Genomic DNA, 19,905 nt, shown 5'->3' with positions numbered 1-19,905 from the left:
AATTCTTCGGCACTCAGCTTCCTTCACAGTCCAACTCTCACATCCATGCATGACCACTGGAAAAACCATAGCCTTGACAGCAGTCTTACTCAGTGATTTTAGCATCTTTTGATGGTGCTTGCCTGCATTTATTATTTTTAAGGCATTTGCAGAATTTACTTGGATTTTATAGGAGACTGAGGAGGGCAGGGTGGAAGCACAGAGAGACCAGGTAGGAGGCCACTGTAGGCGTCCTGGCAGGAGCTGACGATGGCTTGGCCCAGTAGAGTGTCAGAAGCAGAGGTGGAGAAAACTGATAGGGTCGATGTCTGTTTTGAAGAATGAGCAGAATTAGATAAGGGGATGTAAGAGAAAAGAGAATAGCCGAAGATTTTAGCCTAAACAACTGAAAGGATGACGCTGCCGTTTACTGGAATGACAAGAGCAGGTTTGAGAAGAGAGACCAAGGAGTTAATCTTGTACATGACCCGTTTCTTTTGTGGATTACAGAGCTTGTCTTTACCTGAAGCTACATCTTCAGGTAAAATGTCCTTTCAGCTTGAAGTCTCTCTTTGTACTTATTAATGACCTGCACGCGTGCATGCTGTCATTTCAGTCACGTCTGACTCTTTACGACCCCGTGGACTGTAGCCTACCAGACTCCTCTGTCCATGGGATTCTCCAGGCAAGAATACTGGAGTGGGTTGCCATGCCCTACTCTATTAGTGGTCTGCTCCTCTCCAAAGAGCAAAAGAATACCGTATGCAGAGCATGAGTTACAGTTTCAGAAGCAGCAAAGTAAGTGTTGTCTTTGGAGGACCAGGGTCATGGAGGAGTCGTCTTCTCGAGCAGGTTTCCTTCCTTGGACAAAACCAAGGCTACAGGCCTAGACTTGCTCTCAAGATTCAGCATTGGCTTTTGGCATTACGGGGTTGACACAGATTTTCTGCCTGTCCTGTTAACGAGTACCAGGACACTGGCAGAAGCCCTGTTTGTTGGCCCCAAGGATGGTCTCCATTTTCCTCAGTTGAAGCATTGCCAAGGTGTTGCCAGCTCACAGTTTCGTGGTAGGGATCCTTTGCGAGGTGGTGCACAAATGGTGGTGAACAGGCGACTGTGGATCTGCAGTTGAGTTACCATTGCTAAAGAATGCTATGTTTATGACTTTTGACTTAGAGCGTTTATGATTTTATTTGACTGAACCCAAAGGATCCGTTCAGATCAAATCACAAACTGAAAAGCTTCTGCCAAGTTGCATCTTAAAATGCAAACTTTGTTCTTTCCAGGAAACTAAAGGTGAAATAAAGCTTTTCTAAAACCACTAAATATTTTGAGAACCTTCTAGGTTACACCTAGTGGAATGGATGGGACTTCCCTGGTGGTGCAGTGGCTAAGACTCCATGCTCCCATTGCAGGGAGCCCGGGTTCAAGCCCTGGTCAGGGAACTAGATCCTACATGCATCAACTAAGACCCAAAGAAACCAAATAAATAAAAACCCTAGTGGAATGAGTTTTCTTTAAAGATAATTGACTTCCACTTTTTCAGTGTCCCAACAGTGGCAGTGATTAAAATCAGCACACAGGGCTCTATCTGTGTTTGCCTCCAGGTAGTGTAAACCCCAACAACGTTAATTAAACAATCACGGTCGAGAGGCAAGCCTTTCCTGGGGATCAATAATCATCCAGAAGGAGCTAGTGATATAAGACCCAGCCGGTCACTAATATTTAGAATATACTTGTTGCCACTGTCATCGTTTTTGTGAGAAGAAAAGATACGTTGACATGGTTGAAAATTCTTTTAGCAAATGATGAAGTTGTGATTGATATAGCCAGGGTGTTTCCCAAAAACATACACCCCTTAGCTCCTAGCAGACTCTTGGATCAGCCATCATTCAGCTTGCTGTTTGGTTTATGGTAGTAATTTGGTCAGTCACCGAAGCCTAATAAGCTTTTGGGCCTGGGGCAGCACCTCTGTGGGACTTCCTCTGCTTTCTTTAAGCAAAGAATCAATTTTGTGTGGCTGAAATACATATTTTAGCATTTTATATTCCATTTTGATGGGCAGTAGTTCTCAATGTGTGGTCTGCATGTCCCTGAGACTCTTTCAGGGGTTCAGAATATGTATTTTCAAATATAGTATCAATCAAAATATAAAATCAGAAGTGTTCTCATGATAGCACTAAAGTGTTCTTTGCCGTCTTCATTCTCATTCTCTCAAGCGTAGGACAGTGACGTTTTCCACATCTGACCTGATCAGTAATAACGTCATCACTGAGGGCTAACCAAAGGTGTACCTGTGTGTTCTTGGGTTTTAACGTTTTTCAGTACATGATTTTCGTAACTTTCTGTGATTCTGTTATTATTTCAAAATAAAAAAGCTTTAAAAGTTTTAGTACAATAAACAGCAATAGGTAGAACTCACATAAAAAAAGCACTTTGAAGTAAACAAAAGCAGTTTGAGGTAGATAGAAGTGCTTATTAATTCTTAAAATTACTAAGGGGTCCTCACACTAAAAAGATTATGGACTGCTGCTATAGGATAAGATAGCAGTAAATAAGATAAGAGTTTTCTTTGCTTTAGGAACTGGAAAGAAATTACTTAACCTTTATTTTATGTACTCTCCACCTTCCACTTCCTGATGGTCTCCTTACTCAGTAGCAAAGGGAAGTGAACAAGAACTCTACCCCAAAAATAAGATAGGTATTTGGGATAAGATGTCCAGTTTGCCTCATTTACTACATCACTGATAATTTTACCTGTGGTTCATGTAAAAGAGTTTCAGAAACCTTAAAATTTGTCTAAACTCCTTAAAGTCACAGACTTAAAGCATGTGGCTGTGGTTTAAGAAAGATGAGCTGTCTAGAGGAGCACTCCCCTCAGCCTGATCTTAAGAACAAAAGAAGAAAGTCACAGTTAATCTAGGAGAGAAACCTTCATGTCTTTCAGTGCCTTTGAAATTAAACTGTTAGGCTGCCTTCTCCTGCAGTATTTTTGCACATGTACCAAGTATCTTTTTTTTAATTGTCCAAAGGTAACATTGTTTTACTAAAAAAGATTAGCATCCATCCACACTTTGATGTATCTTGCAACTTTTTGCAGCCAGTTTTCTATTTCATGAGACACCCTAGATATGTAGATACTGCCAGTCTCCTTTCCTTTCCTTTGGAGAGAAATCGTAGGTCTGAGAAGATAACATTCCTGAAGATACCCTGGAGAAGGGAAAGATGACTCACTCCAATATTCTGGCCTGGAGAGTTCCACAGAGTCTGTAGTGCGTGGGGTCACAAAGAGTCGGACACGACTGAGCGACTTTCACTTTCACTTTCTGCAGTGGTGGCTGAAAGGTTATATCATAGAAAGGAAGAACTGAGCATTGCTCTGTCTTTGCTTCCTGTGCAAAGTTTCTGTATTAGGCCTTCTGGCAGAATAGCCTGGAATTCTAAAAACAACACACTGGAAGTGAAAAGGAGTCTGCCCCAAGTTGTGGCACTGCCTTCTTAGCTAACCTCTGGCATGACCCCTCGGTTTTCACTTCCCTGGTGTCCTTAGCAGCAGCATTAATCCTGTTCAGAGAACGGGCCAGGGATTAACTCGCTGGAGACCACTTCTTTAATACCTCATTTTTAAAAAATGTGTTCTCTCCGGATTTTAAATAGATCTGCTTTTTCCTGATGGTGCCTTTGGTCGTGAGGGCTCCCGCAGACTCACCTGAGTACCAGAACTGTCGCTGGTGGGGGGAGGGGGGACTAGCAGAGCGCACTGAGGCTGCTCCTCTTCTTCCATCTGGTGAAGCATCTTACAGGGAGGAAAAAGGTCTCCCGGAATAGAATGGGCCATTGCACAGCAGATGCCAAGTGCTGGTTTTAAGAGAGCACCGTCAGGTGTTTGGCGTTTTTAATTCTTCGTGTTAGAATGCTCATAGGAGTTTAACATGCTCCCGACTTAATCCTTTCCCGTGTGAATTTTGACTGTAGTTTTCCTCCCAGAACAACCAAAGTATTTAACAAAAGCCTCCATTTCTTGTCTGTCTGTCTTTTCCAATTTTTCTAAACTCCCCTGAAAAACGATAGGTAATTGGAATTTTTGCTATCGTATTGTGGAACACTTTGATGAACGGATTTCAAGGTCTTTCAACTTTATGATTTGTGGGTTGGACTGTACTAAAACATAAATGCTGAGCTGTTGCCTCTAAAGCTCATTTTGGCCTGGGTGACTACAGAGTTACAGTCTCCTGTAAACTCTTAAGAATACCGGCCCCACCTGGAGAGCCCCAACTGTATGGACCAGGTCGGGGGCTTGCACCATTGGTAATTCCTGCTTTTCCTGAGCACTCTTGTAATGAGTTGGAGGGACACGGCTGATTGTCCTAAAACATTTATTATGTGTATTCAGGACGTGCATGTTAACATTCAGCTTTTACCTTTTTGTCCTTTCTTTACCTTTCCTCACAATGTCATAGGGTGATATCCATGAAGATTTTTGCAGTGTTTGCAGAAAAAGTGGCCAGTTGCTGATGTGCGACACGTGTTCCCGTGTATATCATCTGGACTGCTTAGACCCTCCTCTGAAAACGATTCCCAAGGGCATGTGGATCTGTCCCAGATGTCAGGACCAGGTACTGTGGGGTGGGTCAGAGAGGACGAGAGACAGAGGAGGAGAAAGACCCCCCTCCCCTGTCATCTGGGGGAACAGCACAGTCTCTTCCCGCTCCGGTAGCTCTCCAGGCCACGTCTGCCATACCTACAGGACAAGCCCTCACCTGCATAGCTTCTCCTCTCCGAGGTCCTCAGTTCATGAGGCAGTGACTCATGTAAGGCGGAGAAGCCCTAACTGCTTCTCTCTATTTGAAATGATGTATCTCTTTATTACCGTTACCCTTAAAACTCCACAGTACTGTCTGCCTCATTCTCTAAAAATGGTCCAAACTTAGCACATGGTTGAAACTCTGGAAATAAAATCCTTAAAGGAGAATATGCAATTGATCATTTAGTTCAAATAAGAACAGTTTTACTTTTAACCCGTGTTCTCATCAGGATCAGAGCACTAACTATACAGTACTGTCTTAATATTTAATGCACTTGAAAGAAGAGAAACAGTGCTCCTTCCCCCCCTTTCTGTTTAGTTTCTGATTTTTTTTTTCTCAATGATTCATGTATGTCTTTATGTTTTTATGATAAGCTGTCCTGAGACCTTTTTGAAAGTAGGCAGGCATATAAATAGTAAATAAATAAGCCCAGTACTCAGCAAGCTTTAGGAGCCCCGCTTGATTTTTTGGAATCCTGATTCGAGAGACTTCTGGTCTCCCCCTTTAAATCTCTAGTCTTCGTCCTTCCTGTCTCCATGATGTAGTAGAGACAGTCCTCATACTGATGCTGCTTTGTGACCCTCTGATAATTTTCTTCATAGGCTCTAGATTATACGTCAGTGTTTGGGGTTGATATTTAATTTCCTCGATCAGGCTGTCTTTGAGGGATATATAAGCTAAAACTGAGATAGGCAGCCCGTGTCAGGTCAGGGATGATCCTACCTGTGGTGCTGCCATCACGCAGATGTGCAGCTTGTGTGCTGATGGTTCTGGCCATAGGCCGTAGCTGAGGGTCATGCAGCAGGTCTGAAAAGTTGGGAACGCCCAGCCGAGTCCCCGCCTGTGCCTATGCTGGGGCTCAGGTGGCTTGGCTCTCCCTGCCGGTGAACTTTATTATCTCATGCTGGTGAACTGGAGCTTCGTAGGCCAGAAACGGCGCCATGGGTCTTGCCATGCTGCCACCATAAATCCTTCTGGATTTTGTCTGCCAGTAGCGACAGACGCTGTTGCTAGTTGCTACCCAGGGGATGTGTGCTTATACTTCTTTCTCGAGGATAAAAGTTGAAAATCTTTTCAGATGCTGAAGAAGGAAGAAGCAATTCCATGGCCTGGAACTTTAGCAATTGTTCATTCCTATATCGCCTACAAAGCAGGTAAAGAATTATCCATACTGCCTTCTGAGTGAGCCTGCCTTTGTTTAAAAGTAGTGACAGTATTTGTTATGTTTTCAAAGGGAACTTTAAAATTACACATGAAAAGCTCTATTGAATGAAATAAAAAGTTGGTTATAGTACTTTTGGGGGAGGAAAACTGAAGTGAGATCTTATATATAATGCCAGGCCCAAGCCACTGACAGTTTTCTTAGCGTCCTTTTACATGTAGAACAGAAAGTCCAGGTGAGCAGGTTCTGTGTACTGATGGCACATGGGACTAAGTTCCTTTTGTTTTTTTTTTTTCCTTCCCAGCAAAAGAAGAAGAGAAACAGAAATTACTTAAATGGAGTTCAGATTTAAAACAAGAACGAGAACAATTAGAGCAGAAGGTGAAACAGCTCAGCAGTTCTATAAGTGTAAGTCAACCTCATGCCTTCAGTGACAGGTACAGAGATGCAGAACTTTGCATGTGTGTCAGAGGATGTGTGGCTCTCAAGGGTTGATGCATTCCTCAAGCTTACTGACACTGCTACCTTAGGCGGTTGCAGTTTGCCTCCAGTTAGAGGTTGGTCCTCAGGTACAGGGGGCCAGTTGGTACATGGTGCCTTAGCCAAGCTCTGGAACATCCTCTTGGCTTTGATCTGAAGAGGTTTTTAGTCTCCAGATTTTCTCTGTTACTTGAAGAGGTCAAGTAGCAGCTATAGGAGCATAGCCAGCACCCCAGTGAGCTCCTGAGCGTGTTGGGAGGAGTGTGGAGCCACCTGAGCAGACCAGGTCCGCATGTGTAACTCTTCCCAGTTGCTCTAGCTAGCTAGCGGGCCCATCCGCAGGGCCTTCCCTCCTGTCCCCTCTCCCACGCCCTGCTGATCGCCTCTCTAGGGTCCCCTGCACAGCTCGAGAAGGAGTGCTTTCTGGAGATGAGTACTGGAAGTAAACACCGCCCAGCCTGGCTGACCAGGTGGGAAGGAGAGCTGTGTTTGCCGCAGAGATTCAGAGGCTCCTCCTGACCAGAGCAGGCTTTCTTTTTCACTGAGTAGGTCCCTTTTCCACTGAGTAGGTCCTCTTGTTGCAGTGATGTGGCCCCAGCCCTCATGGATGCCAGGTGGCAGTCTTGCTGTCCTTCTTCATTGTACTGCCCATTGTGGCTGGCAGGTTTCACATCGCTTTCCCTGCCTAGAACAGAAGCCAGCAGGTGTGGGAGGCCTCATCAGTTCAGTTCAGCTCAGCTCAGTTCAGTCACTCAGTCGTGTCCAACTCTTTCTGACCCCATGAATGACAGCACGCCAGGCCTCCCTGTCCATCACCAACTACCGGAGTCTACCCAAACTCATGTCCACTGAGTCGGTGATGCCATCCAGCCATCTCATCTTCTGTCGTCCCCTTCTCCTCCTGCCCTCACACAACACAGCAAACAGCTACCTGTCCATGACCGAGCAGAAGGCCTTCTCTTGGCTGGAGTCTCTGACTCTCCTAAATATCAGTGAATATCCCGCCTTAGGGCCCTGCCTCTGAACTCCTACTGTCCCAGTGGTCTTCAGTAGGCCCTTAAACTGAATCCGGATACCACTGGCTTGTGTCTATCCTGGAAAGCTCAGCCCAGTCCAGAGCATATCAGCAAGGTAGAAGCGTACCCAGGCCTGCTCAAAGCAGCTTCGGCTCAGCTGTGAGAGCCCTTTTTTTTAAAATGCCTTTCATTTTACAGTATTATAGCAGTGATTCATGTTTGGCTGTAAGTCCTAGTGTCAAGTAGTGGGCTTTGAAACCACTCACTCGCTCCCTCTCTCTCGCTTCTCGGGTCTCCTCCTTCCCTTGGGTAGCAGCGCCCACTTGTCCGCTCGAGGTGGAGCAAAGCGAGGTGTAGGGCTGCACCCTAGCCCACAGGGAGAGGGCTGCTGGGCCTGTCAGGACAGCCGGAGGCTCAGTGCCGCTGCCCTTCTCATTGGCTGCAGAAATGCATGGAAATGAAGAACACCATCCTGGCCCGGCAGAAGGAGATGCACAGCTCCCTGGAGAAGGTGAAACAGCTGATCCGCCTCATCCACGGCATCGACCTCTCCAAACCTGTAGACTCTGAGGCCACTGTGGGGGCCCTCTCCAACGGCCCGGACTGCACGCCCCCTGCCAACGCCAGCACCTCCACGCCGGCCCCCTCCCCGCCCTCCTCCTCCTCCCAGAGCTGCACAGCGAACTGTAACCCGGGGGAAGAGACTAAATAACAGAGCCCCACTAGGATAAGCCACGAGATCCCGGCGGCAAGGAGAGCAAAACACTGAAGACTCTAGCAGAGCCGAGCCGGAGTTCTTCTGGAAAGTACAGAATTCTTTTGGTTCTTTGGTTCCAGAGAGAGAGAAGATGCTTGTGCCAGGTGGCACCAGAGTTTGCCAATTGATCCTTCTTATTCTGTGTGTACATGCAAAGATTGGACCATGTTACATGAAATAGTGCCAGCTGGAGGTTCTTTGCCAGCACCATGCCAAGTGAAATAATATATTTACTCTCTCTATTATACACCAGTGTGTGCCTGCAGCAGCCTCCACAGCCACGATGGGTTTGTTTTTGTTTGGTCGGGGTGGGGAAGCAGGGCCGGGCGGAGGGAGAGCAGGTTTCAGACCCTTGTTTGCCGAGCCGTCTGTCTGGGTGGAGAGACAAGTCCAAAGAGTGCGTGGGCTTTCTGTTTCTAAACTCTCACTACTATAAAACCAAAAAGAGGAAAGGGAGATTTCACCAACCCCAGTGCCCAGAGGAGGGGTGGGGGAGGGGAGGGGAGGGAGCCGGGGTGGGAACAGTGTACCGAATAAGCAGTATTTCATAGTGTCTGGAGAGGGCACCGTGCCTGGAGAGACGGACACCAAGAACCAGCCGCCCGGTTCTTCTCCCGAGCACCCTGCTCCCAACCTTGGGCGCCCCCATACTCCCCAGGTTCCTTCCCTGCTTTGGCAAATTGGTGCCATCCCCATGGGTGAGCCGGTTACCTTCCCTCTCCAAGAACAAGCAGAACCAGGCCTCAGGTGGCCCTTGCCCGGGGCAGGGAAGAAGGGTGTGTGTGTGTGTCGAGGAAGGAAAAACGGTGGATCAGTGATTTTACTTGAAAACAAGCTCCATCCCTTTTCTATATTTATAAGAAGAGAAGATCCTGAGTGAAGCAGCACGCGACCCAGGTGTGTGTGAATCGAATGGAGATGTTTCTTTTCTCTCTTTTTTTTTTTTTTATTTTTGTTTTTGTTCCTCTTTTCTTTAAAAAAAAAAGTTTTATTTTGTTGTTTATTTTACATTTTTGGTAACAAAAACTAAAATAAGGAATAGAAAAGCTGTTTTTCAGGCTGACAGTCCAATTAAGGGTAGTCGAGACCTTGCATGGTAGAATAGGAATCATAGTGTCAGTGAGGTCCAGTGAGTCTGTGTGAGTCCTTGTGTCATCGTTCGGGGCACTGTTTTTTTATGCAAGGGCAAAAATCTTTGTATCTGGGGAAAAAAACAACAACAACAACTTTTTTTTTTTAATTAAAAAGGAAAATAAAAGATATTGAGGTCTTCCTAGTGTTACTTAAATTAAGATCAAGGTAAGAAACATTGTAAAAAAAAAAATTACAAAAGTGCTATTTGTTTCCTAAAAACAGTGATTTCTATTAAAAAGGTGTCAGAACTGGAGAAAATGCTGTGTAGTTATAATTTTTTAGCACAGAACCTGCTGATCATGATGACATTTTGCTGTGTTTGTGTCTCAAGACTGGTGGGCTAGTCTCCGTGATTTCTGTCCTCCAGATGGCTGCAGCCCTGATAGGCAGGGGCTGAGCTCTCCCACCATCCTCCCCTCCTTGGAAAAGACTGTCCTCCCTGCTGGGTGCAAGGAGCGGGGCTCCTGTTTCTGGAGCCCACTTGGAGCACGGATGGTGTCAGGGCCCTGCTTCTTGTCTCCTCGGGTTTTGCTGGAGCAAAAGGCTGGTGCCTAAATAAGATCCCTTCCTTTGGTGCTGCTCTTGGTCTTTCAGCCACCAGCATTTCTAGTGCCTGGGGGACAGCTTTGAAGGAAATGGCCAGTGAAGCCCTTTGGTGCCCACACACCCCGGCTTTGACAGGTGCAGGGAGCAGGCTGGCTGCATCAGCCCTTGGTGCTTAGAGAGGACGAGAGAGTGAGATGTCTTGAGGGGACAGGGTGTCTCTGAGATGAGGGAATCCCTGGGCGGCCTTCGTATCGTCACACCTTTGGAGAGCTGCATCGCCAGCTGCTTTCTCTGCCTGCTGGCTCCGGTCACTGGAGATGGGAGTCTTACCCCACTTTGCCCACCCACAAGCTTCCTGGGTGACCTTTGGCTAGAACGTTGTGCTTGCCTTTGCTTGGCCTGTCGCCTTCTTGAGAAAACCAGGGTTCTGAAAGGCTTGGACCATTTCTATCATTTTTGCCTTGTGGGGAAAATAATTTTTGTCACGTGTGTCCTCCTGCTGGAGACCTTTGCCCATGGCACACATCTGGCCCCAGGAGAGAAACAGAGACTCTGCCTGGACACTCCCAGAGCATCTCCCCCAAGCCTTCCCGGTGTCCAGTAAGGGCCAGAGTCTAGGAGGGGGCAGAAAGGGACCATTCGTCCCTCCCTCACCTAGTGAGGCCCAGAGAGACAGAGATGGACCCTGAAGGCGACTGCCACAGAGCAGTCCTTTTCATGTAAAAACGTGTCTCTTCTCTACCAACAGTTTCCGTTCCTCTTCCTGGGATGTTTGTTAGAAGAGGGGATGACAAGGGGGCTGCACCGGCCTCTTGAGAGTCAGGGCCTGGCTGCAAGGTTGCCTGAGTGGGAAAGAAAGGCGCTCCCGTTGCTCATGCAAAAACCAAGGTGCTATGTCTAGTCAGGGAGCTTTGGGAGATGCCTGGACTAGTTGGAGGAATGGTTGGCGGAGCTTCAGAGCCCAGAGGTGGGCTGTGTGCCCTGTCTTGGAGCCCTCCCATCAGACTTGTCTGGGCCCAGAAACAGGAGGTGGCCGCTTAATACCTGTCTTCTTGAAAGAAGAGGCTTTTGCTCAGGAAGGAGCCACCGCGGATTCTCAGGGGTGGGTGGCCGGGCTAGGAACTAACTGACCAGGGTTTTGCAGGCTGCTGTGAGCAGTCACACTCTGACCTTGCCGAGGGTTGGGGGTACGGATTCTTCTCAAGTTAAGATGTAAGCTGTTGCGCTAGTCATCTAGGATGACGGAGTGAACAACTGCAGCCCTGCCCCCAAACCTGCATTCTGGATTCAAATTCCCAGACACCCCTCACTGCAGAGAAAAGGCCCTGGTCACCAGTGTCCTCCTCCTCATGGTCTGCCAAGAGAAGAGCCTCCCTGTCCCTCCAGACCCGAGGGTCCCTGTGACCACCTGAGACATACCTTCATGACTGCCCCACCTCCCTCTTCCTCTCCGCTGCTTTCCCTCTACTGACAACTTCTGAGGGCAGGGGTGTGACTGGTCGGGGCTGGGACTGATCCAGCTGCCGGCTTGGGCTGGATCAAGGGGCCTCTTGTCAGTCCCGGGCCAAGGTGACGTGCCCTGGAGGCAGTGAGGTCATGTTGCTGTCATCTTCCCTGCTCGTCTTCTTGCCAGTGCGGCCTGCAGCTCCCTTTTTCTTCGAGAGCCTGCTGGGTCTTGTCTCACCTCTGCTGAGCTCATCCAGAGTTCTGCTTGCTTCCTTCCTTACTGGGCCCTTTTGGGGCAAGCCTGTCGGTCATGCCTGACAGGGAGGCCCCCCTCAAGACAGCCCCTCACGGGCCTTGGCCTGTGGGGCCTGTACCCTGGCCATGGCGGCCTCTGGCTCGCACCCAGCGCCCAGTGTCCCTGCAGGCCTGCTGTGTCCCTGTGGCTTCTTGGCTCAGGCTCAACAGGGCGTGTGAGTGGGCCGCAGCTCCTCGCCCCACGCCTCTCCTGTGAGGGCGGCCACATTTCCAGCTCATGGCAGTCTCTGCGTGTGGAGTCGCCTCTCTAGCCATCTCTGCCAGCTACTCCTGGGGCCAGCAGAGCCTTCTTGGGCTCTCATCCCGAACCACGAAGACCCACACAGCACACTCATAGCAGTTTCCTCTCTACATTCCCTTTTAGGGCTTAGTCTTTCTCATTTATCCAAAGGGCTTAATTTAGGAGACTTTTACCCCAGGAGAAGAAAGCTTTTTGGTAGGAGGAAGAATGGGGGCCCGGGTACGTCTTCCAGTCCCTGGGTTCTCCAGATTCGGTGGCTTTTGTTGGATGGAGGTGACCTTGCTCTATGTAGAAAGGAAGACCGTGGACCTCACCCCCACCTCTCAGCTGGGCACCCTTGGCAGGAAACAGGAGACCCACTTTCTCCGATTTAGAGCCGTCCCCAGTGTCAGCTCCTTTCCAGGAGGCAAAGGGTGACCCTCCCACCAGAGTACAGGGGAAGAAGCTGAGAGTTTCCCTGTTTAGAGAGCCCCAGTGGAGCTCCTGAAAATAGCCCCTGAAGAGCAGGGCTCACAACTTCTCTGCATTCTCCGCTCGCAAAGGCTGTTGTCCCCTGAGGACTCCACCAGCCCCACAGCAGCCTCTGACCCCTGCCCCTCTCTCCGGGGTTGCTGGGTCCTCAGCCCAGGGTAAGCTGCAGTCAGGCAGGACCGCCGGAGGTCAGTGAGCTCTGAGCAGAAAAGTGCCAGCCAGCTCCCAACCTGTCTCTTGTCCAAGCCCTTTGTGATTTCAGTCTTGGTAGAACTTGTATTTGGAGTTTCGTGCTTCAAAGTTTTTGTTTTTGTTTGTTTGAGTTTTGTTTTGAGGGGGTGGGGGGGATACAGAGCAGCTGATCAATTTGTATTTATTTATTTTAACATTTTACTAAATAAAGCCAAATAAAGTCTCTCAGACTCATGGTGTTGGGTTTGCGGCAGGGGAGGGTGGACAGGACACACAGACTCCAGCCCCAGCCTCCAGGGGGGGCCCCGTTGCTGGGCTCCCGCCAGATCCAGCGCCTCCCCAGGCTTACTGACTGCCTCACGCCCCAAACCAAGAGGAACGAGAAAAGGAACTGTTAAAACTTAACGAAAAAGGGATGTTACGGTTGAGAGGATGTAGGAACTAGCCCCAGACCAGCTGGGGCCGAGGAACGCTAGACCCACCTGAATAGCAGCAGCAGACGGAGGCCCCAGGCCTCCCCACAGATGCCCCCCCCACAGCCCCTCCCCAGAGACCTTAAATAATTTAAATAGCAGGAGGGCGGGGTGGCGGCAGGGTTGCTCCTGAGGTCGGCAGGGAGTGTGTGTGAGAGCCACGGAGACCAGCGGGCAGCTGCGAGGTCAGACGGGGCCCCGGGGCTGCTGCAGGGCAGTGAGGTATTTGAGGGCAGCAGCCCCATAGTGGCGGGACAAGTCCTGGTGGAAGTCGTCCTTGAGGGCCTGGACGCAGTCACGATAGGTGGGGTTGGAGCGGAAGCGGATGATGTCAAGGCTTGGGGCGTGCGGCAGGTGGATGGTGAAGGCCTCAGGCAGCACCAGGAGCTCGTATTCCTGGGGGCGCGGGGGAGAGCAGGGGGACAGTCACTGTGTAGGCTGGGGGAGGGTGGCAGCTCTGGGGCAGGGAGAGCAGATTCATCCAAAGTCAGAGACTTGAGTTCTGCAGAGGGCCCTTCATGGTATAGTGTGCCACTGTTTAGTGAGCCCCTTGGGCCTGCTGTTTAGTCGCTAAGTCACGTCTGACTCTTTGTGAACCCACAGATGAGCCCGCTGGGCTCTTCTGTCCATAGGATTTCCCAGGCAAGAACACTGGAGTGGGCTGCCCTCTCCAGGTCTCGGGGAATCTTCCCAACTCAGGGATCGAGCCTGTGTCTCCTGCATTGGCAGGTGGGTTTCTTTACCCCTGAGCCACCCGGGAACGGGGCAGCCCTCTCTGGGCCTAGAGGTATTCTCAGAGCAAGGCTGGAGACAGCAGGGTGCCCCTTACCTGTGCATCCAGCTCTATGATGTGGGCCACCTTGTTCCAGCCAAAGCCCACGAAGCGGGGATCGTAGCGCGGACAGTCACGCGGCACCACCACGTAGGGCTCATAGTCAGCTGCCCACTGCACACGGTACGGGGCCTGAGCCTCCCGCCAACGGGCATAGTCTGTGGGTGCATGGCCCTGGGGCCACTCGTGGTACCTGTGGGGGCAGCGTAGGACGGGGAGCCAGTTGGAGGCTGATGGGGGTCAGTGGGGAACCGCAGTGCTGGGAGGGAGGGGCAGGCCAGTGGCCTCTCCCACCTGAAAGTATAGAGAGAGCCAGCGTCCAGCAAGGTCAGCAGTTCGGCTTTAGAACTGGGGAAGCTGAAGCGGTAGTGCAGGGTCTCGAACGCAGGCACCACCAGGGCCGCCTTCCGCTTGCCGCCCAGCTCCAGCTGCTCGATGGAGGCCCTGAGGAGGGAGCACCCGTGAACCGGAGAGAACCGGACGGGGCTCTGCCTCCAGCGCTGGGCCCAGGGGTTCTCTTTTTGTTAGATGTAGGACCCAGCTTCTGGGGCCAGCGCACCCTGAAGCGCGGACTGGGGTTCAGGAAGGAGCAGAGCCGCCCCTGCCAGGGCCCATGGGTGCCCCCAACCCTGTCCACACCCACCCATGTGCCATGGCTCTCCCTCAGCCCGGCCCACCTGAGGTAGCTGTAGAGGGAGTAGGCGGGCAGGAAGTCGATGTCGCTGAGGAAGACATAGGGCGTGAGGGCCTGGGCCAGGGCCACGTTGCGGAGCTGGTTGATGGGGTAGAGGGAGCCTTCCCGGTACACCACGTGGTAGGCCACGTCCTGCCGGGCAGAGAGCACCGCCGAGGTCTCCACAAAACGCAGGAACTGCTGGGCCTCTGCGTCTGTCAGGTACAAGGCCAGGCTCATGGGGCCCGGCCAGTGCCTGCACAGGGCTTCCAGCATCTGCAGCCTGGGGTAAGGGGATTGGTCAGCCCAGGGGAGGACCAGGCTGCCTCCCGTGCTTGCGGCCACGGACAGCCCCCTCCAGTGGCTTGCTGAGCCCCTTCCAAGCACTTTTTGAACTGTTCTTATTTCATCTTCGCAGCTACCCCACAAGGTGGGTACTTTCTCATTTGACAGATGAGAAAACTGAGGGCCAGAGATACTAAGCCTTGCTCATGGTTCCACAGCTACAGAGGGCAGTTTCCCGACATCTGGGTGATCCCCACAGCCTGAGCTCCTTCTACTGTCTCTCCAGTGTCTCCAGCTCCTGGAACTCCTCAAGCATCAGGCAGTAAGAGCTCTCCCTTCCACCAAGTGGAACCCTCCTCTTGAAACTCCCAGACCGCGCACCGTGCCCCCTGTGGCTGCCCTCGGCTCCTCACCGCTCCATGGAGAGCTGGGCCACCAGGGTGACGTCATGGGGCTGGGGGGGTGGCGGCTTGTGGGGCAGGAAGGTGATATGCACGCGGTGCACGGCGAGCTGCTGCTGCCGGAACTCCAAGCAGGCGTCCTGCTCCTCCAGTTGTGCCAGGGCCTGCTGCAGCTGGGAGGTCGTCAGGGAGAGGAAGGCGGGCTGGGTGGGGCAGGCGGACAAGCCCTGGACAAGGCCAGGTCCCACGGGAGCAGGGGGTGGGTGGGGCAGAGCCTCCCCGAGGGGAGGGAAGGGAAGGTGGCTCCCTCTCACCTGCTCGGCCCCAGGAGGGGGCGGGCAGGGGCACCCAAAGAGCTCTCTCCGCAGCAGGTTGCCATTGTACTCCAGGAAGGTCAGGTAGAGGTTGCGGAAGGATTCCACGTGCTTGTTCTTCACGTGAAGCTTCTTTGGTGAGTTCCAGTGGATCACCTGGGATCAGGGAGGGCATGGAAAGGGGCCGGGGGGTGGCGAGAGGGGACGGGAGCCCATCGCCACCGCTCAGCGCCCCCGCCCGGCTTACCTTCAGGTCAGACGCCTCCGAGTAGCAGCGCTCAGCCAGTGTGTGGTCTGACAGCTGCACGTTCCACATGCAGGGCAGGGGCTGCACCAGCCACGGGTGCTCCTTGATGATGGCGTTGAAGATGTCCTGGGCAGAGACCGTCGCCGTCACACCTCGGCCCAGAGCCCGCCCCCACCGCCCTCCAGCGCCCCCAGACCTGGTCGGCCAGTGAGGTAGCAGGCAGGGTGAGGAGCTCCCGCTTGGCCGTCAGCTTCCACATCTGCTCCCAGCCAGCCTGCCGAAGCCGGTCCAGCCGTAGGAGTATCACGCCTGCTCGGGGGGAGAGGCCGTCATGCCCACCTGGGATGACCAGCTCCTGGGGCCGAGGCTCCTGAAGGTGTCTTCTGAATGCTTGTTTTTGTGCCGTGTTAATATTTTCTGACTGCTCAGACATGAGGTGGACTCGCTGGGTCCACAACTAACCCTCTTCGGGGTGAAGGGGAGGCAAAGCACAGTTTACAAAGCACCCCCACAACCATCTTCTCAGATTCAGTGGTCCCAGGGCTGGGAAGATCACCCCCATTTAATGGATGAGAAAACAGGCTCAGCGGAATCAAGTGACTTGGCCAAAGTCATCCAGCATCATCATCCCAGGTTGGAACTGTGATTTCTGGCTCTTCTCCTAGTGTTCTTTCTACAGAACAGTTATTGGGGGCCTCCCATGCATTCTATGCTCTAACCAGCCCCAGGGGCCCAAGGACCAGTGGCTGCCCTCCTGCACCACCCCCAACACTGTCCCCACCTGTGTTAAATCCCCGGCCCAAGGCAGGCCAGGGCCTGTGGTTCTTCCAGAGGTTGCCGAGGTACCAATCGCTCTGGTTCTCCACGAGACCAATTGCTTGCTTGTCTGGGAGGGAGGGCACGAGAGAGCTGTCTGAGGCTGCCACTGGACCTCAGCTCAGGGCTAGGCCACAGGGAGGCCTGGATGGGCCAGGGAAGGGGGCTGACTGGGGTGGGGTTCCAGACCTCTCACCAGAAAAGTGAGCAAAGAGTGCCCAGAGTTCTGCAATGTTGGAGGCAAAGGTGACATCTGTGTCCAGGACAATGACACGGGCCAGGTCGGGGGGCAGGGCACTGGGCAGCACTAGCTTCATTAGCCCATAGAGGCCAGAGTAGTGCTTGTTGGGGATCCAGGAGACCAGGGGCTGTGGGTGGAAGCACAGGGCATGAGCCCGCAAGAGAAGGGCTTACCAGTGTCGGGACATACTCGGGGTGATGTGCCCAGGAGGGTGAAGGATTGGCGCTTCAGTAGATGTGATGGGACTGGGGGTCCCATGCAGCTCTAGCCTGCCCTCCCACTGATACCCACAACCCTGGGAGGAACGAGGGGGCAGAAAGGCTGGGGCTCCTGCCTTGAGCTCGTCAGCGTCGTAGAAGCTGATCTGGACAGCAGGCACCATCCACGTGTGAAAGAGCGTCTCCAGGATGTTCCTGGCCACAGCATCGGTCACCAGGTGAAGGTGCAGTGGATTTTTCCTTCAGGAAGGACAAGGGAGGAAAGCTGATGGGCCCCAGAAGGAACTACAAGGGAGAGCCCCGCCCTGAGGGGCTCAGAAGTGGAAGCACTGATTGCTATCACGAGCTTCTCCCTGCCCAGCTCAGGGTATTCTTACAGCCTCCTTCCAGGGAGGAAAGGGACACTCCTGGCTATACCTGTAGAACAGCAGGGACTTCACCAGGGTGATGACATCTCTGCTGGAGTTATGTCCCGCACAGACGATGGCCACCTGCAAGAGCTGGGGAAGAGACAGCAGGTAAGCGGGCTCCAGACGGGAAGGACCTGGGGTTGGGTTCACCCGGCCTAGGGCAGTGGAGCCCCACCTGGCATCGGAGCTAGGCCGGAGTGTGGAGAGGGGCTCCACGGAGCCGGGGTACACCCCCCTCATTTCCCAAACAGGGAGGCCAGGGCCAGGAGAAGGGCAGGTGTGAACCCGAGGCGCCCCCGGCTGGCTGGTCAGTGTCAGAGCCGACACCAGGTGTTGGGATTCCCACAGGTGTCCAGGTCCCTGCTTGGGGGCGCGGGGGACCCTGGCATTCCCGCCGCCAGGGGCCGTGCGCACCTACCTACCTCGCACTTGGGCGGCGGCGGCGGCGGCGGCGGCGGGAGGCAGTCCGAGCTGTTGTGGCCCCCGGGGTCTGCCGGCGGGTCTCCACCGAAGGCAGCGGTCCCCCGTGACCGCGGCCGCCCGTCTGGAGGTACACGTGGCGTTGGCGAGCCGGGTATGGATCCCGGGTCACCCCCGCCCCGCCTCGCCTCCCGCTCGCCGCCGAGCTCACAGTCCGGGTCCCCGCCGAACAGGAAGAAGCCGATCAGCAGCAGCAGCAGCAACGCTGCGGCCCCCAGCGCCCGGGGGCGCCCTCGGAGTAGCATGACTGCGGGCAGGGGTCCTCACGGCGGGGCGCGACCCCGGGCTGTGGGCTCCATCGCGGGCCCTGTGGACCAGGGAGGGAGAGGAGAGGTCAGCCCTGGGCGGCGGGGCCCGACGGCCACCCGGTCTTCTCTCCCGCCGTTGAGTCGCCACCTCACCTGCTCCAGGGGCGTAGGGTCCCCAACCTTACTCTCTCAGAAGCTGGCTGGGGTGCAGGGAAACGGGAGGTGGAGGGTAGGCCAGCCCCGTCCGAGCAGGAGCCAGCCCCGCCCCCAACCTGGGTTCAGGTTTCACCTCCGCTTGGCTGAGTCCGAAGGGGCGGGGAGACCCCCCCACCAAGGGGAGGAGGAGGGGAGGGCTGCCCTGCCCCCGCTACCAGGAGCCCCTACACCGGGGAAGGAAATGCGGGAACCCTCGGGGTGGCCGGAGGGCTCTGGGGCAGCCACCCGTGAAGGACCAGTCCAAAACTACCTGCTTTGAGCCCATCCCCCTCTTCCCTGCCCCGTGAACCTTCCCCTGCGGGAGGGGCAGGGTCCCCAGGCCCAGGATCAAAGGAATAGCCAGAATAAGGGAAAGGGGACTGGGATGGAAGGAAGGGCCTGGCGGGGTGGGGGTTGGTGGAGGGGGGCTCCGGACACCTGCTCTGGGGGCGGAGGCGGGGCCGGCGGCCAAGACCCGCCCAGGAGCCGCGGAGCACCTGGAGTCCCAGCTTTCCTCCGGGTCTGCTCCACCCCCACTCAGTGCAGGTGGCCTGGCGGCAGAAACCCGCCTTGTGAAGGTCCCCTCCCGCCCAGGAGCTGGCCAGGAGCCTCCTGAGCAGCGCCGAGAATCCCCAGCCCTTGCCTAGACGGTCGTTGTGCCAGGCCCTCACCCCCCCCAGCCTGGATCTCTGTCTTCTCCTGCCCTGGAGGGATTGGGGGGCGCTCCGGGCCGCCAACAACCCATCACAGTTGATGGAGCTGGAAAGCCTGTCCTCTGCCCTAGGCCCTGTGCTGAGGTTCCTCTGCCTCACAGCGATCAACCATGTCAGTCCTGTGACACCGGCGGGGTTCTCCACGCAGAGCTGAAGTGACCAGTTAGAACACCCTCCTGAGGCCCTACCCTGCAGAGCACTGCTCCTCCCTAAGGGCTTCCTGTCCCAGCACCTGCCCTTGAGGTTCCTCCTCCTGGATTCTATCAGATTCTCACAAGGTGGGCCTCTCCTTCCACATTCCTTGGTTTGTTGTTTTCCTAGTTTTTCTCGAAAGGAAACCTCACTGACTTGTTTATAGTTTGTGTCTCCCCTACAAGGTAGCTGCTCATCGGACTGGGCCTCTAGCACCCAACCAGGGCCTGTGAGTATGTGCTGAACACGGATGGGCCGCAGTGTGACCTGGAAAGGGAGGGTTCCGGGCAGTGTCCTTCAGCCCAACTTCCAGCTGTAACAAGTGAGGGTCTGAGAGGCCGCAGCCCGGGAAGAAGTCGTGGCAGAGCAGCCCAGCCTGAGACCACCCCCCTCGCCTCAAGTTCCCCCCTCTGTGAGGCCAGGATGCCTTTCTCTGGGAAATGGGGGTCTGCAAAGAAGGGCTGGCTTTGGGCCTTTGGAGGCCAGGGGCAGTGGTTACTATGGAGACTGATGTGGCTCCTCATACATCTGGGAATTGAGCGATGAAGGGAGGTAGAGTCTGCTGATGTGTCTGGAGCTTCGAACCTCAGTCCCCTGAGCCTCATTTTTAGCCTAGAGCTGGG

At 53.6% G+C, this 19,905-nt stretch overlaps 2 protein-coding genes across 54 annotated transcripts in view; one reads left to right on the top strand and one right to left on the bottom strand.

The window, feature by feature from the left end:
- The window catches only part of PHF21A (PHD finger protein 21A), a 193,845-nt gene extending 181,078 nt beyond the window's left edge, over positions 1-12,767 (top strand). For all 50 annotated transcript variants that reach the window (XM_060399565.1, XM_060399554.1, XM_027979673.2 and 47 more), the window contains 4 exons: positions 4,440-4,595; positions 5,863-5,938; positions 6,251-6,354; positions 7,888-12,767. In XM_060399565.1, the coding sequence (XP_060255548.1) occupies positions 4,440-4,595; positions 5,863-5,938; positions 6,251-6,354; positions 7,888-8,154 (603 nt within the window). In that variant the 3' untranslated portion in view covers positions 8,155-12,767. The remainder of the gene's footprint in view (positions 1-4,439; positions 4,596-5,862; positions 5,939-6,250; positions 6,355-7,887) is intronic.
- On the bottom strand, positions 12,715-18,391 carry LARGE2 (LARGE xylosyl- and glucuronyltransferase 2). 4 transcript variants are annotated; one of them, XM_042233414.1, is made up of 15 exons: positions 18,336-18,391; positions 18,086-18,241; positions 17,877-17,998; positions 17,462-17,544; positions 17,161-17,284; positions 16,782-16,953; positions 16,551-16,655; positions 15,966-16,078; positions 15,770-15,895; positions 15,523-15,678; positions 15,221-15,381; positions 14,527-14,805; positions 14,144-14,293; positions 13,847-14,042; positions 12,715-13,413 (listed from the first exon to the last, which is right to left on the bottom strand). In XM_042233414.1, exons 2-15 carry the CDS (start codon positions 18,177-18,179, stop codon positions 13,204-13,206), a joined length of 2,091 nt encoding a protein of 696 aa, XP_042089348.1. In that variant the 5' UTR covers positions 18,180-18,241; positions 18,336-18,391; the 3' UTR covers positions 12,715-13,203. The 4 variants fall into 4 exon arrangements, with proteins under 4 accessions (XP_042089348.1, XP_027835459.1, XP_060255521.1 ...); XM_027979658.2 differs by having other exon boundaries at positions 17,877-18,241; XM_060399538.1 differs by having other exon boundaries at positions 16,782-16,959; positions 17,167-17,284; positions 17,877-18,241.
- Between the last annotated feature and the right edge of the window lie 1,514 nt (positions 18,392-19,905).

This window comes from Ovis aries, chromosome 15, assembly GCF_016772045.2.
Source record: "Ovis aries strain OAR_USU_Benz2616 breed Rambouillet chromosome 15, ARS-UI_Ramb_v3.0, whole genome shotgun sequence".
Classification (NCBI taxonomy): Eukaryota; Metazoa; Chordata; class Mammalia; order Artiodactyla; family Bovidae; genus Ovis; species Ovis aries.
Note: the sequence above shows the minus strand (reverse complement) of the source record. Positions and strands in the feature narration are given on the sequence as shown.